Raw genomic sequence first — 27,260 nt, 5'->3', positions numbered from 1 at the left:
GGCAGATTTGTAAGCTGCATACAGAGTTAGCATGTATTCCTTTTAGCCTGTTTTGATTGGTTGATTTAGCAAGTGGGGCATTTCTAGAGGGGGGCTAAAGGAAAAGGCGTAGAATTACAGGAACACCTTCAGTAAAGGACATCTCCTTAAGACGGACATCCCCCCGTCTTCGGAGGCCCTGTTACAGTTTGTAGAAGAGAAAGAACCTCAAAAAAACTTCACTGCTAATCGTAGCGGAAACGCAGAGATAACGAGAAACACGTTTGCTTTCAAGCGGGCTGAATCAAGTGTGAAAATCAATTTACTGATTTGCCACCTCTGCCTTCTTCCAAGAGAAGGAACTGAATAGGTTTTTACTGCCAGCAATGTCCCTAATGGAATCAAATTTGATTAATTTCAATTTAAAAGGGCCTAGCCAGGACATCAAGCTAGCAAACCAAAACGGGCCGTAGGAGAGTGTTGAAAGTGGGGGGAGGGGGTACGGCCAAAAGCGACTTCACTTTGTATTAAAGGATCTCTTTCACAAATAACAAGGGGCAGTTTTCCGATAATTTTGAACACTTATTAAAGTCCCAAACTTACACTTTATAATTTCACCTTTACTTTTAACTTCATTTAAATATTTACCATTCAAATATTCCAGCCCAGGTCAACCTACTTATTTCAATAATTCGACAAAATCTTGCTTTGTTCCCTTGAAAGTTTGAATAAACAAACGTTGACTGTGTTTTTGAGCCCCAGGTTGAACTCTTTCGATCAGAGGACACAAGAGGGTTACGAGCGTCCCAATGACGTCATGACCTTTATCGCCTCCTCCCTTAATGAAACCCAAATAACGTACTCTTGATTACACCATTCATTTTTCTCGAATTTTGAATTCTATTCAATTTTGAAAGATTAAACCACTTCGTTAATCATCTCATTTTTATACCCCTACTTTTGTAAAAATATGGTCTACATAATTCTTTTATGGATAAAAATCAATAGGTAAGGGTATGGCGTATTATTTCAAGATCTGCCCAAGGAAAATACTCCACTGGTATAAACCACTGGAATGAGGTGAAAGGGGCCTTATGGTTTCAAGGATCACCCCCACTACCCTCCTACCCGGCAGTTGCTTTTGCCACCACCGATAAATACGATCTCCTGAATTGGGGAACTTTGCCAATAGTACACAGCATGTTGAAAACTTTTCCCTCTCCTCCTTCCCTCTACTCTCTCTACCTCAATCGTCTCCCTTCTCTCTTCCCTCCTCCATCCCTCTCCCCCTTCTCCATCCCTCTCCCTATTCTCCATCCATCTCCCCTCTCCCCTTCCCTCTTCCCCCTCTCCCTCCCCTTCCTCCTTCCCCTTGACCCTTCCCTTTCCACCTTCCCCCATCCTCTCCCTTTCCCATCTTCATCTCCCTCCCCCTTGTCAATCCCCCTCTCCCTTCCTTCTCCTCCTTCCCTTATCCCTCTCTCCCTAATTTTATAACATACTTTGCCCTCTCTACTGATCTAGGCAATTTCCATGGACGCGATATAAACAAATATTGGTAGACTTTATATCCAACACCATTATTGACAAAGACAAGCAAATAAAGGCATTGCGTACTATGACGTTTTAAACCAAAGTTTGCTTAGGCATATAAAAGGATTTCACTCGCACATTGCTCATTTTCTTATGACTGAGCAGTTCCAAATTTTGCAACGATTGAATTACTTATTTGCGGGATAAATCAAAGAAATACAGTGATGAGATGTATGCTACAATCCTGGACTAAAAAAGTTGAGATTCTTCAAGAAAAGTTGATGTTATCTTCCTTTTGATAAATAGCAGAGTTTCTTCGGAGGATTTTGCACAAACTTTTCGTGTATAAAAGATTTCGAGGCCCTATTTATACTTGAAATTAAAAGATTGCCAGTTTGCTACGAGTGCCGGTTTTGATATTATTCACGTAATTTTTAAATTCAAAGAAAAGAGGAACAAACCCCACACTATTTCGAGTCGTTGTGAACGATTAAAACGAAAACAGCGCTAAAAATGTTATACAACAAAGCACAGATGATTGGATAGACTTTGAATAAACGGTAAAAAAATATGTTCTTGTGATAAGCAATTCATGTTTGTAATAGTCACTGCTTGTAATGTTTACTAATTCTATCAATTGCGTTTGAATTTCAGAAACAGATTTTAAAAAACGATTCAAATACGATCAAAGAGGAAATTTTCCACGCAAACTGATCAATCGATTCTTTGATGCTGTTTAAGGCTGTAAAAAGTTTTGATACACGGATGATTTTTTCTAGAAGATAAAATTGAAATATGAAGTGTTTGCTTCGGATGTTGGCAGAATTCCGAAAACCGATGAATTATCTATTAATTAACAAACGAAGTTCGATAGCAGATTTCGCATACATGATTTATCTTACAAAATTTTCGGTCAAATTGCGAGTTGATTTGTGAGGTTTTTCAATCTGATGTTGCAAAAACTTTATTCTGTCAACAAAAACCTTTCGCTCATTGCAAAACCCAGCTTTCTATGATCACAAAGATGTTATTACACACTACCATACACCAACATTGAGATTTTCTTTATTAGATTTCCAACATAAACAAGAATCCAACACTTTAAATTACCTTTGTCGAAGTGTTGTCTTTCCAAAATACGATGAAAACCAACCAAAACTAGACCGGCTTCATGTGCTTGCGAAACCCTTGCAATGTCATCAGTTTTCTGCCCTTGCATTCACATGGTTTCATCGCAATCGGCACCAGATGATTGGAGAGTTCACGAATGCTCCGATCGTTCGCAGAGAAGCTTTCACGTTCTAACCCGAAAACAAAGGGCACGTCGTTCATCCCTGTTAAAGAATTTGCAGAATTGAGATCTGTTCAATGGGAATTATATTCAAGAAAAATTAATCTCGGCATTGTTTTTTGTTTAACGATATCCAACCGTTGTATTACTGTATGAGGGATTTGCAATACAGCTGTGAGTGGCAAAAACATTAGCAATGTCTGGATTTTCCCCTGCTCGTTTGCCGTCGCTTTTAATAATGCTAAAACTACCGTGTCAAATTTCAAAGTTAATTTGCTCTGTAAATAAGCAGGAAATTTGTTTTGTGAGTCAAAGATCGCTGGAATTGCATTCAAGAAATTGTTTGTGACGGAGAAGAAAGGGTCAAAATCTCGGGAAGCTAGCACCCCCACTTTTCAGAAAGTTGGTCCTTGAGATTCTTGCAAACCTGAAATGAAAACCTCAAGGTCAGGGGGGGGGGAAAGTATGTACGTTATCTAGATTGTCACATTTAAATGACATTTCTTGGGAGACAAGGGGTGTTTCCTCCTGAAGAAAATGTTTTAAAACACACCTTTTGTCCCCCCACTTAACCCAGTCGAGAGGGCAGGGGTGTCGAGAGGGGGGTTAGGAGGGGCAAAAGATCCGGGGCCCGTGCTCCGATGGGGCCCGTAATAAAGTAACAATTTAAAATGCAAAAATCTACTATTCCAGCTACTTACGTGGGACCAACGCCTGTAAGTTTATCGCAAAGAAGTGTCCACATGTCTTTGATTCATGTAAAAATATTTTGCACATTCTTGTAAAAATCTTTGAAAAATTTTCCGAAAATTGTAACTAAAAGGGCGTTTCCCTTGTTCTCTGCGGGGTTTGGCCACAGGAAATTTTCTTCAGAGGGTCCAGTTTTGTTAATCACCTCTGGGCCCGACCTGGCTCTCAACGGTCCTGCCTGGTGGATCATAAAAATACAATAAAGATGTTTAGATTTTAGGCCATATTCTAATCATGAAACAAATTCGCTAACGATATAGTAGAAAAAAGTGGAAAGAAAACAGAGCTTCGTAGCTTCACAAAACGAAAAATAGAAACAATAAATGCAAGAAGTGATTGCAAAGTAGTTGACTTTGAAAATGAACGATCATCTTCCGATAACATAATTGCAAAAATATGTTTTGGGGGATACTTGGTTGATAGGTTGAAATCAGCAATGGAATTTTATTGTCTAACTATATAAAGTTGGTTTTTATGTTTATCAATATAACTGCTTATAACGAATTGCCTGAAAGTTACAGAATGTTTTTACAAAGGATCGTGTACAAAGAAACGAAAGAAATCGTTTTTCTTTAGTCGCGTCAAAATTCAATTTTTGTGGTATTTAGATATTTATAAACAAATTATAAACAAATTCAGCAATTATTGCGGTAAACTAAAGGGTTAACCAGTTTCGGAAACATAAATGCACAATCTGCTTGATTAAAGATACACTACGGTTGGGAGGTCACGATGGAAAGTGTGGGGTGCCCATAGAGATAGGAACATTCCTATCTTTATATGGGGGTACCACAACCCTGCGTTGGACCCCCTTAGAGAATTTAGCAAATTTTTGCTTCGACGAGCTTTTAGGCCACCCCTATCGAAAAAATAGGAAATGTCTTATTACAAGCTCAAGAAACCTGTAGTTCACAAAAGTTACTTTGTGCGGTAATGCGATTCCACATAGAGGCATGTTCAGATACTAACAACAGCTTGCTAAGGTTGGGGTCTAATGCTTCGCGAAATCGAGCATTTTTCTTCGTTTTTCTTTTGCTTTGTCCTTTTCTCTAGCGTTTTGCCCCCGTTGCCCTCTTCAAGTGCAGGCTTCCCTGATGTGCCCCCTAAGAGCAATAATAGTTACGACCCTGATCAGCGTCTGTTTTGTGTACCTTGTTTTGTGCAATATTCTCAAAATTATAAAATTATTTCTAAAAATTAAACAATTGCTTTTTCGTGTCAGCAAAAAAGGGGTGTGAGACCCTTGCTTCTTATTGGCAAACAAGCAGGACCCTGATGATGGGGGAGGGGGGGAAGAGGTTGGCATGCCCTCATTTCCTTGAAAGACAATAGAGCCTTGATAGAAAACCTTTTGTTATTGGTCTTTAATTTGCCATTGGCCTTCCCTCTTTCAAACTTTTGTCGGAACTCCTGACAAAGGACCAAACACGAAACAAAATGATAAAGCCTGGCTCCAGAAAAGGCAATCAAAAGACAATTTAGAATCATACCTTTGCTTCGAATTGGAGCATGTCTCCTTTAACTTGGATATCATCAAGCAAGTTTCGCATTGGCAACATGCTTTTCTGAACCGTCCACCCATAAATTTCGCGCGTCCATTTTCAAAACATTAACTTTGGCCTAGCGAGGCTTGAACACGTGGGCTTGAAACGTGTCAGCTGAAACGAGGCTGAAAGTTGGAGGGAGGCACCGAAGTGAGTACGCTTTTTGACAACCTTTTCTCACTTTGGAATCCCTCTCCCTAACATTTGGGATAGAATACTAGCCGATTCTATTAGGGGAATCATAACAGGATTCGGGAACAACTTGAATGAACCATCAATTAGTCTTCATCTCACTGGATGGAATGAACTTTTTGCCTATCAAACAGTATTTGCATTGGCCTCTGGATCATGACCTCTTGACATGTGAGATATGTCCCCTGGCCCATAACCTGCAATGACCTCTGACCCATAACCCTAAGCTGCGATTTTGACGTTCTTCAACATTTGTGGCTGTATCACAAGCTCTAACTAAAATACTTCGTGATAATCAAAAGAGACGAAGACAGACGGTATCGTAACTTTCTATGCATACTTCTCTTCCCTAGCCTTGGGGTCTGGAGCATAGGCTACCTTTTCCCTGTCACAACTAGCGGACTCATTGATCTAAGAAAAGTTGAAATGCACATTTTATTTTGAAAAGGTCGAGCGCCTCGATATTTGTAACGATATTTGCACATTCTGATAAGAGTCTGTCACAGGGAACAGGAACACAATATAATGCTATGATATTTATACGAAATTTTAAGTGCACGCAAACAAATATCAACTACGGGCAAAAGTTCAACTTGAGGATAGACAAAGGATCATCAATTTGGAGAATAATGCTTTATAGATTTTAGTACGCGCCGCAAAAGGACATTTTTAGGGGACCGTCGCTATGATGAGGCGTGGGGGATGACACCCCTTGGAAAAAATTTCAATGCAAAAACGAGTAACTTTTTATAAGTAGGGGTGCTTCATTGGCAAACGTACAGACTTGTAGACAAATAAAGGATGGCTCACCCACTTTGTCGGCAGAAAGGACCTTAGCAACCCCCCCCCCCCCTCAACCTTAGAAAATAGCTAGCATCAGGCCTGTCCTTTTCTGTCTTGATACGTGCAGTTTGCCAAGAAATGAAATGATGTTTTATCGTTTCATTTAGGATGTGCAGAAGTGATAGGCTGTCGAATATAGACTGTCAAATTTACTGAGGTTTTACAGAACAAACTCTTACAAAACACACAATTTTGAATCGCATTAGAAGTTGGCAAACCTAAACTCTAGTGTGACTTTGAAACCTCATACCTCAAATGATCGAAACAAGATTGGTATTTGCGTCTAGGTGTCTCGGCGTTTTGATATCATTTTTAATGGCCATTTATAAGCACTGAGGGCAGTGGCAAAATGGAGGCATCTAGGGTCCTAAGGGAAAACTAGATGGGGCATCTATATATACAATGGAAAAAGGTCTCGTCAAACGCTGTACTTTCAAAAATTGAGTATTTCCGGCCCTTTCTCTTAAAGAGACTGCCGAGTAGCTGCAGCAACTTTTTTTCACAATTGAAAAAATAATTCATCTAAAAATGAGTTCCTTTTCTACCAAAATGTATTTGACACTTCGCATGGATAGTCCATGGGTAGTGAATGATGCCTCAAAATACCGAAATCTCAATTCAACGGACAAAATTGCCTTTATTCTCGGAAATCAACAAATTTCTTAGAATAACTGTACTGCTTTCGAATACGGCACGAAGTGAAGACTTACTTCCTTAACTAAAAAATAGTTCTTCAGGAGCTCATAAAAATAGGGGCAGTAGGGCTACAATGTTCAAGGGACCATCAGCACAAACTTCAATTTCCATTACTATGACGTCATTAGGTACCAGGCCACCTTACGGAAATCGATTAAATATATATAGTTTAATCGGGTAATTACAGCGTAAATATCCTGTTCTATGTATGTAGATATATAGCTTTATACAAACTAAATAAATTCAATACAATGAGAAAACATCACGTGAACAACTGACGATAACACGTGATCAAGACTAACTCGAACATATCATTAAATCATCCATCAATACTGCACAGAGTAAGGCTCTGCGAAAAGTATCTGATCGTTTGTTACGAAATTACAGAAATGCAATGAACTAACAGTAAAACAAGGGTATTTAGGAACGGGACAGAGAAGGCACTTTTTTGTGCGGGGATCCTATTTGGTAGGGTATCTTTTTGATCGGGGTCCCTTTTACAGTTGGGGGACTTTTTGGTTGTGGGCCCTATTTGGTCGGGGACCCTTTTTGGTCAGGGAACCTATTTGGTAGGGGATCTTTTTATTTATGGGCCCTATTTGGTCGGGGACCCTATTTGGTCAGGGAACCTATTTGGTCGGGGGCCTTTTTGGTCGGGGTCCTTTTTTCGCTTGGGAGCCCTTTTTGGTCGGGGACCCTATTTGGTCGGGGGCCTTTTTGGTCGGGGGCCTTTTTGGTCGGGGTCCCTTTTTCAGTTGGGAGACTTATTTGGTCGAGGGCCCTTACTAATCGAACAAAAGTGCCCCAGACTGTGTTAGGCCACTGTCACGAACCCACCAATTACCATATGACACTTTTCAATATTACCAAAATAATATGATTCTAACTATGTACAATTCTATGCAATAATTATCATTCATACAAACAATTAAATCAATACCACTAGCTAAGATAGTAAATTTCCATTTCGGAGGTGCTTCATTTAAACTGAAGTCCTGTCAGTTCTGTTGCTGTGTAAAACAGGAGATATGCTGCCGAAGACTGCGAAGGAGAAGATAAATTATCATAATTTAGTACTATGCGTCAATCAATGCAAGTACATCTGCAAAGACATGCTTAACTTATTAAGTGACCTTAACCAACGATACTACAATAGACCTCTTTTTCATTTCAAAGAATTATAACATAACACTCAAGCCTGGCAACACAAGGCATTGACATATTCAACAGACGTTAAATTATGCTGATTCGATCTAATTATGCGCAATATATCATTGTTTAAACTAAAGACCTTCTTCTGCTGATTCCAACTTATCATACGCAAGATAAACAAATTTATGCTGATTCAAGCTAATGATGCGCAAGATATACTAATTTATGCTGATTCATGCTAATTATGCACAAGACATCATTGCATAAATCAAAGACGATTTTCTGTCGATTACAGCTAATTATGCGCAAGATATACTAATTTATGCTTATTCATGCTATTTATGCGCAAGACATCATTGCATAAATCAAAGACGATTTTCTATTGATTCAAGCTAATTATGCGCAAGAAATACTAATTTATGCTTATTCAAGTTAATTATGTGCAAGTATCATTGCATAAAATAAAGGGAGAATACACAAACCTTGAGTTTGTTTTTGTCAATTTCACTGACAACATTGTCATCGTAACAAAACCATTTATTTTGGTTCGCACAGTAAGCTGTGTAGTGTCCGCTCTCAAAGCTGCCATAATGATTAACAACAGCAGTTAACTCATATTTCGCCTTGTCTCTTCGTGGCCCAACAAGATGTCTGCCCATATCAAAGTTGGAAACGGGAAAATCAACATTTGTTTGCAGTTTGTTATGCCAGATGCCATCGGAGGAGAATCTGTGATAACGAGGTTGTACGATAAAGAGGCTGTACGATAAAGGGGCTGGACAATAAAGAGGCTACAATGTCTGCCAAAATTCTCGATACACTAACTGAAATTTTTTTGAAAACGCTTCCTCCATTATTCCTCTGTGGCTCAAACAGGGTCTATTGATCATCAACGAAATTCAGATTTTCATTCTAGCATTTTTCACTATTTTGAAAAGGTTTCACGACCCAAAATTGGAAGAGCAGCTTTTATCCATCATGAACTTTCGGCTGGTTTGCCCCACCTGGGGTAAGGGACAAAGATATAAAACCATAGTATTTCATCGTGACGTCACGAATTCCGGGATTGTCTATTAATGTAAAGGGACAAGGGAAAGTAGGAGGGTGTGATCAACAAGTCGAATTTACCTTTTCAGTTGCACAACAACAACGGGCGGTAGGCTCCAGAGTTCGATTGTCTTCTTTGCCTCACGGTATGTCTTGCAGTTTGAGCATTTCCTATCAAGGGAAAGAGGCTTGTTGATTACGCTATCGAGGAATTGGAGGGGGCGTAAAGGCTAGAAATGGGGGCTGGAAATGGGGACTGGAAATGGAGACTGGAAATGGGGAATGTAAATGGGGACTGGAAACGGCGGTATAACTGGAGAGGATTTTTGAGTCCTGAAATTTGCAAAAAGAAGGCAAAGGAGAGTGAGTTAGGAAAAGGGAGATAAAGTGAGCAAAAAACAAGCTTATGGAGTTGTAATGTTTAAGGGGGTGGTTAAAGGGGGTTAGATGCGTCTCAAGCTTGTGGGGAGTGAATGGACCTAAGCAGGGAGGGCTGGGTTGTACTAAGAGAACATGCCCCTAACCTTTGAAAAACCCTTTTTATCAAATAACCTCTTTTATCAAGTGACTTTTGAAAAATTGCTCCTTTTCAAGATATGACCAATTAGGAACTTTTGGAAAATTGCTCTTTTTTAAAGAAGTAACATCTTGAAGGCTTTTGTAGGATTGTCCCATTATCTGGGACAAAGCTAGGATTGACCCATCCTAGCTTTGCCCCTCAAAAATTCAAATGCTTCCAGCGTCACTGGGTATAAAGTTGTGGTGAGAGAGCTAGAAACTGTGGATTTAATTTTATGACGATATGCAAAAGTTGATTGAATTCCCAATTCTTCTCCTTAAGTTATTTTTGATTCCCTCCTGGCTTTGAATTTCTGTTTACATTTAGTCATTATCAGAAACTTTTGGGGACAAAAAGTACTCAAGGACACCATATTTCTAAAATTTCATGCCATCTTTGATGCTAAGGTCGAGAAATTAAAAGTCTGGAATGAGAGTTGACTTGAAATAAATTGAATATTTTGAAAGCAATAAGAAGTAACTTTAAAAAAGGGTTCAAAAGCAAAACTCACCAACTGTTATTGCCGCCAATCATCTCTGGACTTGTGAAGGCACGAACACAGCCCTACAAAAAGGGTTAAAGTCAAGAGTGTAACAGGGAACGCGCACCACTCTTAAAGTGGAGGGGCTGAAATGGGTGTGACTGAAATTTGTTGAAGCCGCGCCCTCTTGAACGCCGGAAACGCCCCTTTTAGAAAATTTTTGCTCATTTCTAATGAATTTTTATGACCATTCTGGTTCAGAGAAGATATCAATAACTATGAAAGTAGATAGAATTAGCGCGAAGGTAATAAAAACCAAGCTAACCAAGCTAGAAAATATATCATATCATTAAACAAGATCAAACACCTAGAAAAAGAACAAAAATGGTATCCAGTCAAGAAAAACTGCAACTACATAGGAGTAAACTATCCAAAGTTGCGTTAGAGTGAAACTTCCCAAAAATTTCTAGCCTATTATTGCAAAAAAGTGGGTGGGCTATAGCCCCTGCTAGCCCAATGGCTGCGCGGTTCCTGGAATGTAATATAGATCAAAACGTTTTCACACGAACGTCCGTCGTAAAACAAACAAATACGTCTCGGATCAGAGAAATCAGAGCGGAAAAATGACAATCTCTAGTATTAACTCAAGGGCTAGTATCGTAATAGTGTAACACAAGTAACAAACGTAACACAAGCGACACAGGGTAAACAAATAAGAGAAACCACACAAGAACACGAGGATTTCAAGTAACAAATAGAACAGATGTTACAAAAGTAACAACGGCAACATGATGCGATGAAGAAAGGTTTCCACCAATACTTACATCAAGTGAGCACGCACTCTTTGAAGTGAGTTGCAAAGGCAAGCAGCTAAACACATCGAACGTCACACTGTTTTTACCACAAGTCTTGCAGGAGACGGTCGATCGGAATTGTCCCTTTGAAGAAAGTGATTCCTTAGATTATTGGTAAGAAGACGAACATTTGTAAGCCTGTGTTGTCCGTGTAATTGTTGGGGAGACGAGCAAGAGAAAGTTTTAAATGAGTCAGGTGACCCTCCGACCTGGAGTCAAAGAGCATGTTACTATTACGCATGCTCTTTGACTCCAGGACGGGGGGGGGCGCCTCACTCATTTGAAAATTTTCATTTGAAGAGCTCGCTCGTCTCCCCAATAAGTAATGAAAGCAGTGACACAACAATCGACACCCGCCTCTTTCTCATCCCTTCTTACGTTGAAATTCACCTACTCTTGAAACCCTTCAATTGCCAATACACTTGCAATGTTGAAACCCTTCTATTGCTGAAACCCTTGTTCTGTTGAAACCCTTGTTTTCTTGAAACCCTTTTAATGAAGTAAGCTTTTTAATAGTAAGACTCTTCTAATGCTGAAACCATTTATGTTTTGATCCCTCTTAATGTTGAAACCCTTTTATTGTTGAAACCCCTGTTCTGTTGAAACCCTTATCATGTCAAAACCCTTATAATAATAACATTGAAACCCTTCTTATGCTGTCGCATAATGCCTCAAGGTAGGCATCGATTTATTTCATGCATGAATCGAAAGAAGCGCGAGAGAAGGAGAAATTAATTGTTTGATTGGGTTCTTGTTTAAGGCTCCAGCTGTTACTGTACCTGGAACAGATCAACGATAACGGAATTGTTGTTTTTGGAGTAGTCTTTCCAGGCGCTAATTGCAGCAACATCATCAGGCAGATTATCGTTGTTTTGTTCGATCATGGGCACTCTCTTTCTGACCTGCGAAACCAGAAGAAACGGATAAAAACATTTCTACTAGGAAAAAAACCAAAAAATTCAACATAACAGTCACTTTTCTTAAAACGGGCACTTCCTGTAAACAAAGGAAAACCTTTTGACATTAATTTTCTTTTCTGCTTGCAAACCCTTGGAAAAGTAGGTAAAGTAAACAGTGAAGTGGAGACTTCCCTTTAGCTGACAGTAACAATCTTTACAGTAAAACCTGATACACTTTTTTATAAGAAAAGTTTTATAAGAACACGAACCTTAATATTGGTAAAAAGTTGAGATAAAAAATTAAGAACAAGCTGAGGCTGAGCTCCTGTAAAATGCAATTTTGAACAATGTTTTATCTCAAAATCGAGGATTTTTAGCGATGTGTGGGTGCTTTTTCGGTGAATATTCAAATTTGTCAGCAAATGAAGGTTGTCTCACTCACTTTGTTGGCAAATGAGGCCTGAACACCTCCTTAGAGCAAAAAAGCTAGCACTCGCACTGCTTACACCCTATCAATTTAAGAACCAATTAAGAACAATCCAGCCTCAGATTTTCGAAAAAATTAAGAACATTCAGCTTGAACTCATTGGTTCTTATTGAAAAATTGCAGATAAAAACTCCAAGCAAGGACATTCCCTATAAGAAATAGTACTGCAGTTTCCATGTGTCCACTTCATATGGGATTCACAACACCATAAAAACACGATCAAATCCTTTATCAAAAAGACGTGTAAAGAAATTAAGTTGATTACGATGAAGTTAAATGAACTAGAGCATATAAAAGTTTAGGGGTCAATCGATACATCACACAAAGTTGCAGAAAAAGCTTGTGGAAAACTTGTTTTTCTAGCTAAAACCTTACATTAGATTCCAACGATAAATGTTAAACATTTGCAAAGAATCTCAAAACGTTGCATATAAAAGATAGAATGTAAAAATAGAAAATCTGGAAAATACCTTATTGACATCTTCGTGGATTCCATCCATAAAGAACATGAGAAACTCGTGTGCATCTTGTTGTTTTGTTCCAGAGAATTGCGACGCGAATCTCCCAACTGCAATCTTGAAATCAAGAGGCGAAACAGAGCGGTATTGTCCGGACCAGAGGACCTTGATAAGAAATGCTAGCTCTTTTACTACTTCTTCTGGTCTGCGATTCATACTGTTTGGATTAAGGTGGCGCAGATATTCACCATTGTTTAAGTATCTAGCCAGCGCGACTGTACTGCTAAGGCACTGGATAACAGAATTCATGTAACATGTGTTACCCAGGTTTTTCAGTCCAGTAAGGTTTTGACCCTGTAAATGAACAATTCAAAGGAAAGTTAGCCTTGTCATTATCAAATAGATGCAGATGATCTTGTTCTTTATATAGTTCAGCTTGTGAAGATTGCCTTAAAAATCGTTGGCCTCTTTCTTTAACAGCAAGTACTAGCGTAAGTATTTTTGCGGTTTAGGGGTCAATCGATACATTACACAAAGTTGCAGAAAAAGCTTGTGGAAAACTTGTTTCTCTAGCTAAAACCTTACATTAGATTTCAACGATAAATGCTAAACATTTGCAAAGAATAACGCACATGATAAAACGGGTAGCGATTCGATTGAACTTTTATCTAAACAGCAAAATGAATATGCGAGAAAATTTATCTTGGTTTATGAATTTTGCCATCCTAAACCTTTGTTAGACATGTGGCATTTTCCAAATGTCAAAAATAGGTGAAGAGCGAGACAAAATAACGTAGAAGACTCATATCAATGCTGTGATGCTGAAAATCATATCATATCAATGATGTGATGGTGATGCTGAAAAACGACAATCAATGCTGTGGTTACGATACAATACCTTGCTGCCATAGACGGGAGAAAGATTCTGCAAGCGTGATTTTGGGAGAGGCTTCGTTGATCTGTCAACAATCTGCTGTTTCGATTGACTGTAGAAAATAAGTATCACAATTATAAAAACAGTCCAGCAAAAGAGCTTCGTAAGAAGTACATAAGGAGGATTTCATCACTGGAGGTGGTTTCAACATCAGAAAGGTCTCCACTTAAAAGAGATTTAGCAAAGGGAGCAACATTGGAAAGGTTTCAATATTGAAAGGGTTTCAACATAAGGAAGGATTCTGTGTCAGAAAGGTTTCAACATCAGAAAGGTCTCCACTTAAAAGAGATTTAGCAAAGGGATCTACATTGGAAAGGTTTCAATATTGAAAGGGTTTCAACATCAGAAAGGTCTCCACTTAAAAGAGATTTAGCAAAGGGATCAAAATTTGAGGGGTTTCAACATTGAATGGGGCTCAAGATAAGAAGGGATTATGCGTGAAACAGGTTTCAACATCAGAAAGGTCTCCACTTAAAAGAGATTTAGCAAAGGGATCAACATTGGAAAGGTTTCAACATTGAAAGGGGTTCAACATAAGGAAGGATTCTGTGTGAGAAAGGTTTCAACATCAGAAAGGGTAACACGTTAAAAGAGAATCAGCATCAAAAGGGATCATCATTTAAAGGGATTCAACATTGGAAAGGTTTCAAAATTGGAAAGGTTTCAACGTTGAAAGGATTCTGCATGAGGCAGGTTTCAGCATCAGAAAGTTTCCACTTTAAAAGAGAATCGGCATCAAAAGGGATCGACATTTAAAGGGATTCAGCATTGGTAAGGTTTCAACATTTGAAGGGTTTCAACATCTAAAGGGTTTCAACATTCAAAGGGTTTCAACATCAAAAGGTTTCAACATTTGAAGGGTTTCAAACATTTGAAGAGTTTCAACATTGGAAGGGTTTTAACATTGGAAGGGTTTCAACATTGCAAGTACTTTGCCAACAGAAAGAGTACGACAATAGAAGGGTTTCAATAAAATAAAAGAATCGGCACTGGACTGGTTTCGATTGTTTGAAAAGACATAAGCTTTACCTTGGCTTCAATGTGCGGTCAACAACAGGTCGAACTGGTTTTGCAATCTCTTTGTTTACTTCAAGATCAGCGAGGTTTGGGGTTGACAACGACCTCTTCAGTGCCGGCTGCGGTTCCTCTTCCTCCTTCGCAGTAGGCGGCTCTGGTGCTTGTCTTTTCTGTTTCTTCGTTTCAGTCTCTTTCTCTCTACTAGCATAAAAATCAGGCGGAAGTTCCCAGTGAGTGGACTTTGTTATATGATCAATGAAATAAATACGTCCAGTTCTTTTATCAACGCTTTTTTCCCAGCCGTGGGGCAGACCTGGGGTTGTGACAATCTGCAAAAATAAAACGAGGTACATAGATCTGTAAAGCAGAAATCATTATAACGATGGAGACCCAGACTTGCTTATGCGCTGGCCGTTAAAACCGTTTCTTCGTTAGCAAAGTCACTTTTTGCCAGAAATTGCCTGACATTCAGGGGTGTTGAACTGGGCAGGGGGCGAGGGGGCTGTGTCCCTTACTAATGCTAAAAAAGTTTATTCCTTTATTTCAATATTTTCTCTTTGGAAATATTTCGCGAGGGGCCTCTTGTTCTTTTCATAGCACAACATCCCTATCGATGTCCTGGCAAAAGCAAAAGACAGTGCTATGGAAGTACAATGATCTATTTCATAAATATAAACATAGTTTGCTTCAATTGTTGACATAGGCAATTCTCGATTAGTATCCAAAATTTGGCTATCACATTTACTACAGTTGAAACGATCGAGTTCTCAGTTCTGGGTCGTGCCCAGTCCTTTCTCCCATCAACCACTGCGGACAAAAAAAGTATGAATTAGAACTTATAAACCTCACAAATTGGACGTCCTTTGTGCAACGGCCTAGACTAGCACAAACTACCAAAGGAATGCTCTACCTCTTACCCTTCAACAAAACAGAGTCAAGTTAAATCCGAAACTACTTGATTTTCTTACCTCTTGTTCCATAGTTTCTGAATCCGCCCTGGCAGCTTTAAAATTGTCACTTGACATCTGCGGTCGTAACATTGTAGAATTTGACAGATGGCTGACTGTATTACTGGGGCGTGTGATGGGAGACATGGGGAAGTTACCAGAATGCCCTTTAGTTGGAGATTGTGTTAGTTTTGGCTGCTGACCCTCACTTGGTGTAGGTGGCTTTGTACCCGATTGGTTTGCGTTTGCACCAGGTAAGGCTCCACTTGTTCCAGGTTTCCCTGGCACGTTGGTGGTTGCTGTGGGACTCATTGGTACATTGGCGCTTGGTCTTAAATCCTGTGGTAAATTTGCACCTATTCCTTGTTTCGGTACTAAATTAGCATTTGAGCCAGTGTTAGGAGGAATTTTGTGGCTCTGTCCTGGTTTAAGTGGTACATTTCCTGAAGTACCAAGACCAGGTTGCATATAGCCACTTGTTCCTGTTATAGGTCCGTTGGCTCTGGTAGCTGGACCTCCGCTTGACATGTCCGCATTCCGTGGTAGAGACTTTGAGGAAAATGACTGATGGGGTACTGGGGTATTGGCTGGTTGATTGTAGGGGGCTGAATTTGACCTTTGAGTTGCAGGGTTATCGTGGGGAATTGCGGCATTTGCTCTAGGGTAGCCCTGCGACATGGTATTTGAATTGGAAGCTGCTCTAGGGAGAGTTGAATACCTGCTTGCATCCTTCTCAGAAGCATTACTCGCATTAAAGGCATCCTTGGAGGTTGAGGTGGCACTAGCTGGTACTGTGTGTCCCTCATTCTCCCTTTTCAGTGTGTGAATCCCAAACGGTTGGTACTTTTCATTCCTTGAGACAGGCTTCCCATCCTTTCCAATGGAGCCCAAATGCTTTCTCATTTCATACTGTTCTTCAAGACCAACGTCTTTATACTTCGCAAACAATACCTGACCATCATCACTTCGCAAAGGCTCTTTCAAGTCCCCTACATTAAGCTTCTCTGTTGCACTCTTCATGGGAAGGTTTCCAGCAATTGCACCATCAACATAATCGACAAAAAGCGGGGACTTGTCTCCTGTGTTGCCATTAGACCCAAGGGTACCTCGACTAGCATTTGGCATCAATGAATCTGAGTGTTTCTCCGAATTTGTAAAAGCTTTCCAATCACTTTTCAAATTTTGGTGATCAGTTCGTGATCTTTTCTCCCCACCTCCTCTCATTAACTGAGGACTTTCATTTCCTAAACTTCGTTTATCCTTGTAAATGAATGATTCGGTACTGGGATCCGGAGTCCCGTCAATCTGACGCCGTAGCTTTGCAAGCAGATCATCTTCGTTAAAAACTACAAAAAAATATTTGATGTGGTCTACAAAAACAAGTTTTTTTCCAAAAACAGGCCTGTTAATACCATAAGTCACTGAAAGTGGATGCAGGATCGTTTTTGTAAAAATAAATGTGAAGAATATGCATTTTGTTGTGTTTGGTTAATAAGAATGCACGTAGCCTTTGAATAATGTTTTAAACATTAACTTGTTTATCTAGAAACATATCTGAAACTGGATACAGCATAGTTTTGAAAAACCAATAAAAATAAGAAAACGATTTCTCGGATTAGATTATCACAAACTTTCCTCAAGTTTCAAACATAAACTTGAAACATGAAACAGGAAACGTTTTGATTTTCGAAACAAATATGTATGACGATGCATTTTGTTTACTTAGGTTTATAACCACGCATGTAACGTTTGAAACGTGTTTGAAACGTAAACTTGTTTATCTAGAAACGTGTCTGAAACAGGATACATTATTGTTTTTGAAAATCAAACATGAAGAAGATGCGATTTTTCATTTAGGTTTGTGACAATGCAAAAAACTTTTGAAGTGTGTTTGAAACATAAACTTGTTTATCTAGAAACATGTTTGAAACAGGATACAAAATCGTTTTTGAAGATCAAACATGAAGAAGATGCGATTTTTCATTTAGATTTGTGCCAATGCAAAAAACTTTTGAAGTGTGTTTGAAACATAAACTTTTTTATCTAGAAACATGTTTGAAACAGGATACATTATTGTTTTAGAAAATCAAACATGAAGAAGATGCGATTTTTCATTTAGGTTTGTGACAATGCAAAAAACTTTTGAAGTGTGTTTGAAACATAAACTTTTTTATCTAGAAACATGTTTGAAACAGGATACATTATTGTTTTTGAAAATCTAACATGAAGAAGATGCGATTTTTCATTTAGATTTGTGACAATGCAAAAAACTTTTGAAGTGTGTTTGAAACATAAACTTTTTTATCTAGAAACATGTTTGAAACAGGATACATTATTGTTTTTGAAAATCAAACATGAAGAAGATGCGATTTTTCATTTAGGTTTGTGACAATGCAAAAAACTTTTGAAGTGTGTTTGAAACATAAACTTTTTTATCTAGAAACATGTTTGAAACAGGATACATTATGGTTTTTGACAATGTAACACGAATAAGATGCGTTTTTGACCTAGGTTTGTGACTATACAGAAAACTTTTGAAGCGTGAAACCTTTCAGAACATAAACTTGTTTACAACGTTTATATTAAGTGTGTTGTAAAGCTGTCAGGACAAGTCCTGGTACCAGTTTGTATGCATGAATAGCTTAACTCCTACCCTCTTACCACACAAAGTTGGTGTTTATGTATTGTAATACCAGAGACATGAACGTAAGGCCGTGAGGGGGGGGGGGGGGTTACAAAACCTTAACATTGCCTGTCTAGGATTGTCAACTGTAGGCAGCCCAATTTGTTCTATGTTGCACTTTATATATACTGAAGCAACGGGAGGAAGGCACCTGGGGGGAGGGGGGTTATCCTAGGTCCAAGAGACAAAAAGTGGCCTGTGAAAATCTTTCTCCCATGTAGGAGTTAACACACTTAAATCCAATCAATCCGTAAGTATTGTGAAGAAGTCAGAGCAACGGTTACTCTTGCACAATTAGTCATAGACAGAGTTAGAGTCGAGTTAAAGAGAGGAGAGTAGTGTTGGCGAGAAAGATCGATGGAGTTGAAGTTCGAGTTCTGTGTAGAACTATGTTTTGCTTGTAAATATGCTTGTAAACAGTTTTATATGAAGTGGAATTGGATCAATATGAATTCTCCTCGATCGTGTTAAACTGTAACCTACGATTTTAACAGTTATGAATTGGTTGACACCAATCTTCAGAAGAATCATTAACAATAAAAATAGGTGTGAGAGAATAACAAATTTTTCTGCGAAGATAAATACCTGGGCTCTTTTCATCTTTGCCAACCGGCGCTGTCCTCTTCTCTAACTTTCCTTCAGGCTCGGGTGGTTTATTTGCGCTTGGTTGCTTGCTGAAATATCAAAGAAAATGTAAAAATAAGAAAGTGGTTAATACAGCGGATATTGTAGAAATATTCTGAAAAAGTAACTGAACAGAATTTCTCGCAAATGATAACATATGTCATAAAAAAGAGACTGCTTTGATACTCGAAACCAATAAAATACAACACAACACGATATGACTTGAAACAATAAGATACAATATGATAAGATACGATACAAAACAACGATACGATATGACAAAATATAAAACGAAATGATATGATTTGAAACAATAAAATACAATATGATAAGATACGATACAGTTCAATATAGTGAAATACAATACAGCACAATATCAAAACATGTGATACGAAAATATCAAATAAAAACCATACAATATAATACAAGACAAGTCAAGACAAGACAAGACAAAAGAAGACAAGACAAGACAAGACAAGTCAAGTCAAGTCAAGACAAGACAAGACAAGACAAGACAAGACAAGACAAGACAAGACAAGACAAGACAAGACAAGACAAGACAAGACAAGACAAGAAAAGACAAGTCAAGTCAAGTCAAGACAAGACAAGACAAAACAAGACAAGAAAAGACAAGAAAAGATGAGACGAGACAAGACAAGACAAGACAAGACAAGACAAAACAAGACAAGACAAGACAAGAAAAGACAAAACAAGACAAGAAAAGACAAGACAAGACGAGACGAGACAAGACAAGACAAGACAAGACAAGACAAGACAAGACAAGAAAAGACAAGAAAAGACAAAACAAGACAAGACAAGAAAAGACAAGTCAAGTCAAGACAAGACAAGACAAAACAAGACAAGAAAAGACAAGACGAGACGAGACAAGACAAGACAAGACAAGACAAGACAAAACAAAACAAGACAAGACAAGAAAAGACAAGTCAAGTCAAGTCAAGACAAGACAAGACAAAACAAGACAAGAAAAGACAAGACAAGACAAGAAAAGACGAGACGAGACAAGACAAGACAAGACAAGACAAGACAAGACAAGTCAAGTCAAGACAAGAAAAGACGAGACGAGACAAGACAAGACAAGACAAGACAAGACAAGACAAGACAAGTCAAGTCAAGACAAGACAAAACAAGACAATACAAATTAATACAATACAATAACTAATGCAAAACAAACCTTTCATTGATACTCAATCCAGGCAGAGTTGGATAATTCAAACTTGACAAAAGCTTCGTTGGATCTGGAATTTTGACATGTGGGACAGGTTTCTGAAAGAAAGACAAAAAGGTTTGTAAGACCCAAAATATTGTTTTGTATTCTAGCCTTTTCAATTTTCAACAGAAGATTCATCAGTGTCCATTTTAGAGTTTGCATATCATGATATCATATACCGAACAAAGATCAACTTACTAATTTCAACTTTAGTAAACGCGATTCCAATTTAATGCTAAATTACAGCTTTTGAAAAGACTTACAAAAAAATTTGACTTAAATTTGGATGTTTTTGGAAAATCAATATGACATTTTTTAATCATTGTAGCCATAACATATGATAAAATGTGACCTAATGAAAGAACAGAAAGCTATGTTTGCAATACCATTTAAAATAATATTATATCGCACAATACAATACAATACAATACAATACAATACAATACAATACAATACAATACAATACAGTACAGTACAATACAGTACAATACAGTACAATACAATACAATACAATACAATACAATACAATACAGTACAGTACAATACAATACAATACAATACAATACAATACAATACAATACAATATAATATAATACATTTTATGAGACGGTATGATGCAACATAGTATGATAATATGACATGATACAATATATACAATAAATACAATGCAATATGACAGATAGAATACAATATGATAGTATAAAACAATAAAGTACAATACAATGCTATACAATTTAATGTAATAATACGATGTAAAACTTACGCTTTTCTTGTAAAAAGGATTAGTACACAGTGATGGATAGTAAAGTTGCCATCCGTTGAATCCTGCATCAAGTAATCTTGGTTCAGATTTTACTTGTGCACTTGAATCCCATTTGAAAATCACATCCTTGAGAATCTGGATTGGAGAATCCTGCTTTGAATTCTCACGAGTACCATCGTGATCCATAATGATAATATAATCCATGGATCCTCTCTTAATCCAAGTTTCCCAAACATCCTTTGGCAGTCTTCTTTCTACGCTATTGACATTTGCCCCCGGTTTTAGCAGCTCTTCACGAATATTCAAGATATTACTGTGTTTGACACGGGAAGCAGCGAATTCATCAGGGGGTCGTGTATCAAGGATTAAGATGGATTCGGATTTCACGGATTTCAAAAGATTGTAAAGTTCATCTTGTGCAATCCAAGGGTCAATTTTGGTAGGCTTTCTTGCGATAGAAATATCATCCATTTCAGTATCTAACGCATAAGAAAAGAGAATAAATATATACATGATAATGAACAAAATATGATATTATAAAAATAGCATAACATGATATAGCACTTTGATGTAATATTTTTGTATTATACGGAATAGCAAATTTGCATTATACAAAGTAACTCCCGAGCGAATGCCCGAGGAACCAATGAATTGGTTCGTGATAGCATATGTTCGATTTTTCAGGGGATTTTCAAATGAGAATACTAGACAAGGGGAATCTATGTCAGTTCGACTTAACAAATGTTCGAGTTATCGGGAGGTTTGAGCTATCGCGAGTTTTCTGTATAATATTACATTGAAATTACATAAAACTACATAATATCAAATTACATTTTGAAAGCAATTACAAAAAGCAAACATTTGGAAACATATAAAGTTTCAGACGAAAAACCTAAGTATGTTTCGAAATTTTTGCCATTTTCAAATTCGTTTACACTAAATTATTCTTACTGCAAAATAAACCCACCAAAACTTGGAACATCAGGCAATGAGCTAGCATAATTCCCAGGTAGCTGTAGAAAGTCGGAAAATAATTTTCGTCATATATTTGGTAACATCAGGACAATTTGATCACATTTTAAATAAAAACATTTATTTCTTCAGCTACAAAAAGCCTAAAACGAACAATACTGTCAATGTGAAATTTCTTAAATAAAAACCTTCAGTAATACTTATATCCAAAATAAACAGCACGGAAGAGAAACTTCTTAAGCCCAAACAATGTAAAATTGCCCTAGATGAGTTTGCTCACCATGCAAAAAGACGAGTTTGCAATTAGGCCTAAAGAGATATTTTGAAAATCCCCAAATCAAAAACAATTATCGCTCGATTTAGGAACGGAAAGAGAATGGCTAGATGATGATGCAACGCAAATTAATTTTACACAATTTAAAGATTTTGATAGGCAAACTAGTTATAAAGTTTCTTATATAGCACCATACACAAATTAATTCTTCTTCGTATGTGCGCTATAAAAATGTAAATTATTATCATTCTTATTATTACCTTTGATTCAGGTTGCCTTGTATTTGTTGGCTTGTCATTTTGAAATTCTTTGTTATTTTGGTTTTTTGCTGGTCTGAAATGGAAAAAATTCACCAGAAATATGGATAAAAGATAAAACAAAGCAAAAGTTAGAAGAGAAATATGTGTGATATTAAAGTGTATCATAGTGTTTGATACAAAAAATGACTGCTAAAATTACTTCAAAGAGAGGGCCTAACCGAAATAAGGGTGGAAGGAGCTAACGTTGGGCGACAGCATTGAATAAAAATCAAGGCCAAAAAAGGAGATTAACAGAAAGAAAAGAAATCAAAAAAATTGATTGAACTCAACATTGTTTACAAGACAAGACTTTTTCAGATCTTCTATTAAGCACCCTTGAAATGTGTAGAAAAGTGGCAGGGCAGAAACAAGAATATCAATCTAGTCTCTGCATTGCAAAAACAACAAAAGATTGTAAACAAACAATCTCAAGAAATATCATAATTTCAAATGCCTATTATCTAGACTAACTACTAATCCAAAATTTTGTGAATTATTCTGTCAAACATGTTTACCTTTTGCCCTCTTGGGATGCCTTCTCCTGCTTTTTAGTCTCTGCAGTTACGTTCCCTAGAGATAAAACACAAAACTATATTTGCCATAATTTGGCTCAGGGTCTTCCTTGTCTCCATATTCTATTACCAGTGCAACCAAGGGGGGGGGGGCAAAAGAGGCAAATTGACTCAGAACCCGGCCCTGAGGTCTGGGGGCCTTATAAAGTAATGAACTCAATTTTAAGAATGGAATTAATCAAAGGCAGCAAGTATGCCTAAAAATAGTGAAACATTCTAAACGATTACAAGAAATGACTGCAAGAAATATCATGAAATGCATTTCAAACTAATTGAAGAGTGTGGTCCCAGAAATCTTCTGCTCCCTTCACTCACAGGGGCCTTGCCTTTCTGTTTCACACAAGGGCCTCTGAAACCTCTCAGCGGCCCTGTCTATTACAATAAAACTTTCCCTAATTTATACATAAGCTCAAGTAATAAAAATGACATGTCTAAATCAGAGCATAAATCAGAGTTTAAAGAAACATGTTTGCTTATCAAGCATTACGCATAAAAATAGCTGCATGATTGCATATATTTTAAACGCCACATTCCTTTCTGGCCTGAACAATTTCCAGCTTGACATTCAGCAAGTAGTTTAAACTAAGACAATAGCATGTATAAATTCTGGCTGCTGATGCTGACAGGGTGTCACTTGAACAATTTTTAGGGGACACCTCCCCATAAATAGCACCTTACAACACAAAATCTACAAATATTAAAATTTGCAAGGAATTCATTTTCAGAAAAATTTAAAAATGAACCTTGAGCATTGGGCTTTGAATTTCTGTCCTCAATCAGTTGCTTATATCTGTGTGTAAAAAAACAGAATTTCAGAGAGACTGCTTTAAATAGAGAGTTATCAATGACACTAGTATAAAGTAAAGCACACAAAAGACTTTGTACTCGTCTTCTTCTCATCTTCGATTTCAAAGTCGTCTTTCATTTCAATCTCATCCTCTTCTTCCCCATCATCCAAATAACCCTCCGAGTTCTGGTTTAGGCCCATGTCTTCTACACCAACTTTGTTTTTCAGTTTTTTCTTCTATATTGTATATTGTCTGACCAGACAACTTCTTCTTATACATTCCACTAAAAATTGTCCATACATACTACAGACTACACTACTAACCAAAACTACTATTCAACAAGACAGGGAATGATACTCCAGGGAGCAAAAGGCTGTGACTACTCTGGGGCCATTACATAAAGTTAAACTACAATTTACTATCTCAAGCAGTGTGCTAAAAAAGGAATAGAAAAGTCAAAACAAAACAGAATAGAGCCAAGATGGACTCTACTTTAAATACGATCTGCTGGCCGTGTTTGGTTGTTTTCCTTTGAGTTAGTTTACTCAAACTGGCCAGATTTATGGATGAATTGGTTGGTGAGAGTGGGGAAATGTATATGGCCAGATATCTTGCCAGCAAGAAACTTTTAACACCAACACTTGATCACAAGAAGCAAAAAAACTGTTTTTTCCATTATCAAGCTACCAAAAAATTACGGCAAAAAGCAATTCGCATTTTATGAAGCCGTGTGCCAAACCTTGGACTAAACCCAAGTGAAATAAATTCCAGTTTAAACAAAGAATAAATCAATTCCAAAATGGAATTAGCCCTTCTTGTGTCATTGAAAACAAAACTATAAGCTTTGAATCCTAAAAAACTTTTCTTTGAATATATATTCTAAGAAGGCCAGCCTGTTTAAGACTAATCTTTTACCTTTCTCTGACTTTATGCGAGTAGATTTATATATGAAAATGATAGGAAAAAAATTCAGCAAACCTTTCTTTTAAGCTATCAGCTAGAGTTTCAGCTCTTTCGACTGCTGTTAACACATTTCGCACCTCAATCAAGTCATTGTAAATTTTCTGTAATAAATCAGAGTATTTGGTGTTAAAAACATTATAAAGTCATGGCAAATAGGCCTTTTCTATAGGGGGTCAATCTGCTTCAGTGTGATTGCTGCAGTTTCATGTGATATTGGCATCTGTTGTTGACAACTTGCGATTGATGGGAACTGTTTTGTTAATCAGTACGAGGTGAGTTCATGTGACTAGTTTCAGGTCAACCAGTAGCATTGCAGCATGAAAATCATGACTCAGTGGATCTGGTTACGTTTGGGTATACCCTTTCCTTTAACTGTGACTCAATGCCTTTAAGCTACACTAAATAATACAAAATAATACTGATTTTTTTAGAAATACTTTGAGTGATTATCCTGACCTAAGTTGTGTTGATTTCACTCTGCAAAAGTATATAATGATGTAAAAGTAACACCTGTTAGAGGGGGCCATAAATAGTAACCTCTGCTAGAGGGGGCATTAAAAGGGGTTCGGCATTAAAAAGCGCTTTAATGACTTGGCTCCACAGTTCAATGAAGTTAGTAGAGAGATCATATCATAAGGCAACAATGAGCAGAATACAGAGAGTTTAAACTTTGAAGGGTCCTGTCCAATATACTGTATTCTTTTTTTACTTCTGCGCTAGTTAACACCAATTTGATTGATGGGTTTTTATTTAAGGATATACTGGGATAGCAGAATGAGAAATGACACAGGCCAAACTGCTATCATGGGGGGATAATACCTTCTATTGAAATGTGTCTCATAGCAACAATAATGCCTTGTGAGGAGCAAAAAGCAGGCGCTTGACAAACTGAGCACCTTCTAGGCTCTCAATTGAGCATCATCAAATATCATCAATAACAAAATTTGGTTTTTTGCATTTAGTTTCTCGACAGCATAAACACACTAGGTGCTTGATCAATCAAGCTCCGAGAATTTTCTAGGTCCATGCGAAGGCATTTGATCAAGCTTGACTGCCTCTTCTTGTAAGGCCTGGCAACAGTAATAGACTAGGGGTTGACATGGCAAAAACAAGGAAACTAACAAAAATAGTTTATACCATTTGCTTCTGATATTCATAGGTTTTCTTGATTGCCTCAAATATATGCAAGAATCGCATATAAAGGATATAAGCATTCTCGTCATCACCATCTTGAAATCTTGCCTCTGCTTTCTTGAATATACCACCCAATGAAAGACAATATCTATGGAAGACAAAGAGATTCATGTTAAAATTCATCCAACAGTTTAAAAAATTCCAGTGTTGTCGTTTTGGTATTTAAAGAGAATATCACACAAAAGGATAACTTCACGAAAAGATTCTTTAATTGTCCAAATTTTAGCCACAAAGTAGAAAGAACCCTGGAATACCTCTAAATGTGTGAAATCAGGTAAAACTGTAACAGATTTCAAGAGATATCATGGACAATGAAAGATTGAAGTTTATTTAAAGATAAATGCTGACTTGGTTTACTTCATAGGATAAAAAGCTAGGACCAAATAACAACGAATTCAATCGAAAACGAGCTTTGAATTAGTTTCAAGCTGTCTAAGACCCTTACGCATTAAAGTAAAACTCCCTTCCAATTTGTTGCCAAATATTGCTTAATCTGAAACACAAAATCTGTTAAGTAATAATTTTCAATCCCCTATCTGGAATACTGATAGTCACCTCAAAATTTACAAAGCCTAGTTAAAAATATGGAACACTTAATCATTGTCTGAAAAACACCTCATACTTGACCTGAAAGTTGTCAATGTCACTGCCAAAAAATACGGCCTAAATTTCAAAACAACGAGCTGATAAACTTACTGTCGACACTGTAAAGAAGTCTTTATGCTGATCTTAACATTCTCTGCGTGACTATTTAAATCACTAATCGAATTTCCAACTGCAAGTGGTTTCTTCTTCGCAGGAACAGGCATTTTCTTGCATTTTCTTTATGTTTCAAGAATAAGTCAACTCTTTCCTAAAAACGACTTCGCAAAAGCAATGGGGAAAACAACAGCTGCTCCTCCGCACTAACATAGAGACAGCAGTTTCAGGAAATGTTGATGACGTCATTTCTAGATGTCACAAAGTTTTACATGGATTCGGTCAGGTAATTTGAAAATGTACTGTATGAAACTGCTTGTTTCGTTTTGATAAGGTGTAGAGCAGTGGTGGCGCCAGAAATCTTCCGACAGAGGGGTTGGAGCTTCCGACAGGGGGGCTAAAATGACTACAATAAGCAGTTTTCGTACATTATTTTGTCAAATTTGCTCCGACAATAACCTAAAATTTCCTCCGATGGGGGGGGCTAGATGCTTCCGACGGAGGGGCTGTAGCCCCCCTAGCCCTCCCTTGGCGCCAC

At 37.6% G+C, this 27,260-nt stretch overlaps 2 protein-coding genes across 7 annotated transcripts in view; both read right to left on the bottom strand.

Annotated features, from left to right (window-relative positions):
* LOC135690375 (uncharacterized) overlaps positions 1-3,012 on the bottom strand; it is a 28,915-nt gene extending 25,903 nt beyond the window's left edge. For all 4 annotated transcript variants that reach the window (XM_065207904.2, XM_065207907.2, XM_065207906.2 and 1 more), the window contains exon 1: positions 2,623-3,012. The gene's annotated coding sequence lies outside the window, so the exon portion shown is untranslated. The remainder of the gene's footprint in view (positions 1-2,622) is intronic.
* A 3,915-nt stretch (positions 3,013-6,927) lies between these two features.
* Positions 6,928-26,917, bottom strand: LOC135690374 (ubiquitin carboxyl-terminal hydrolase 8). Of its 3 annotated transcripts, none has more exons than XR_016143771.1 (21): positions 26,720-26,917; positions 25,967-26,111; positions 24,845-24,930; positions 23,822-23,868; positions 23,022-23,076; positions 22,468-22,540; positions 21,929-21,974; positions 20,962-21,440; positions 20,163-20,254; positions 18,932-19,020; positions 15,685-17,009; positions 14,729-15,045; positions 13,664-13,751; positions 12,778-13,119; positions 11,701-11,823; positions 10,892-11,005; positions 10,098-10,150; positions 9,109-9,198; positions 8,463-8,709; positions 7,458-7,869; positions 6,928-7,390 (listed from the first exon to the last, which is right to left on the bottom strand). XR_016143771.1 is itself a non-coding variant. In XM_089116316.1 (20 exons), the coding sequence occupies exons 1-20, from the start codon at positions 26,830-26,832 to the stop codon at positions 7,807-7,809; spliced, it is 3,987 nt and encodes a 1,328-aa protein (XP_088972442.1). In that variant the 5' UTR covers positions 26,833-26,917; the 3' UTR covers positions 6,928-7,806. The 3 variants fall into 3 exon arrangements, 1 of the variants encoding a protein (XP_088972442.1); XR_016143775.1 differs by having other exon boundaries at positions 6,928-7,489; positions 7,542-7,869; XM_089116316.1 differs by having other exon boundaries at positions 6,928-7,869.
* Between the last annotated feature and the right edge of the window lie 343 nt (positions 26,918-27,260).

This window comes from Rhopilema esculentum, chromosome 1 (assembly GCF_057945365.1).
Source record: "Rhopilema esculentum isolate cy_ngs chromosome 1, ASM5794536v1, whole genome shotgun sequence".
NCBI lineage: Eukaryota > Metazoa > Cnidaria > Scyphozoa > Rhizostomeae > Rhizostomatidae > Rhopilema > Rhopilema esculentum.
The sequence above is the reverse complement of the archived record's forward strand: the minus strand, read 5'-3'. Positions and strand labels throughout refer to the sequence as shown.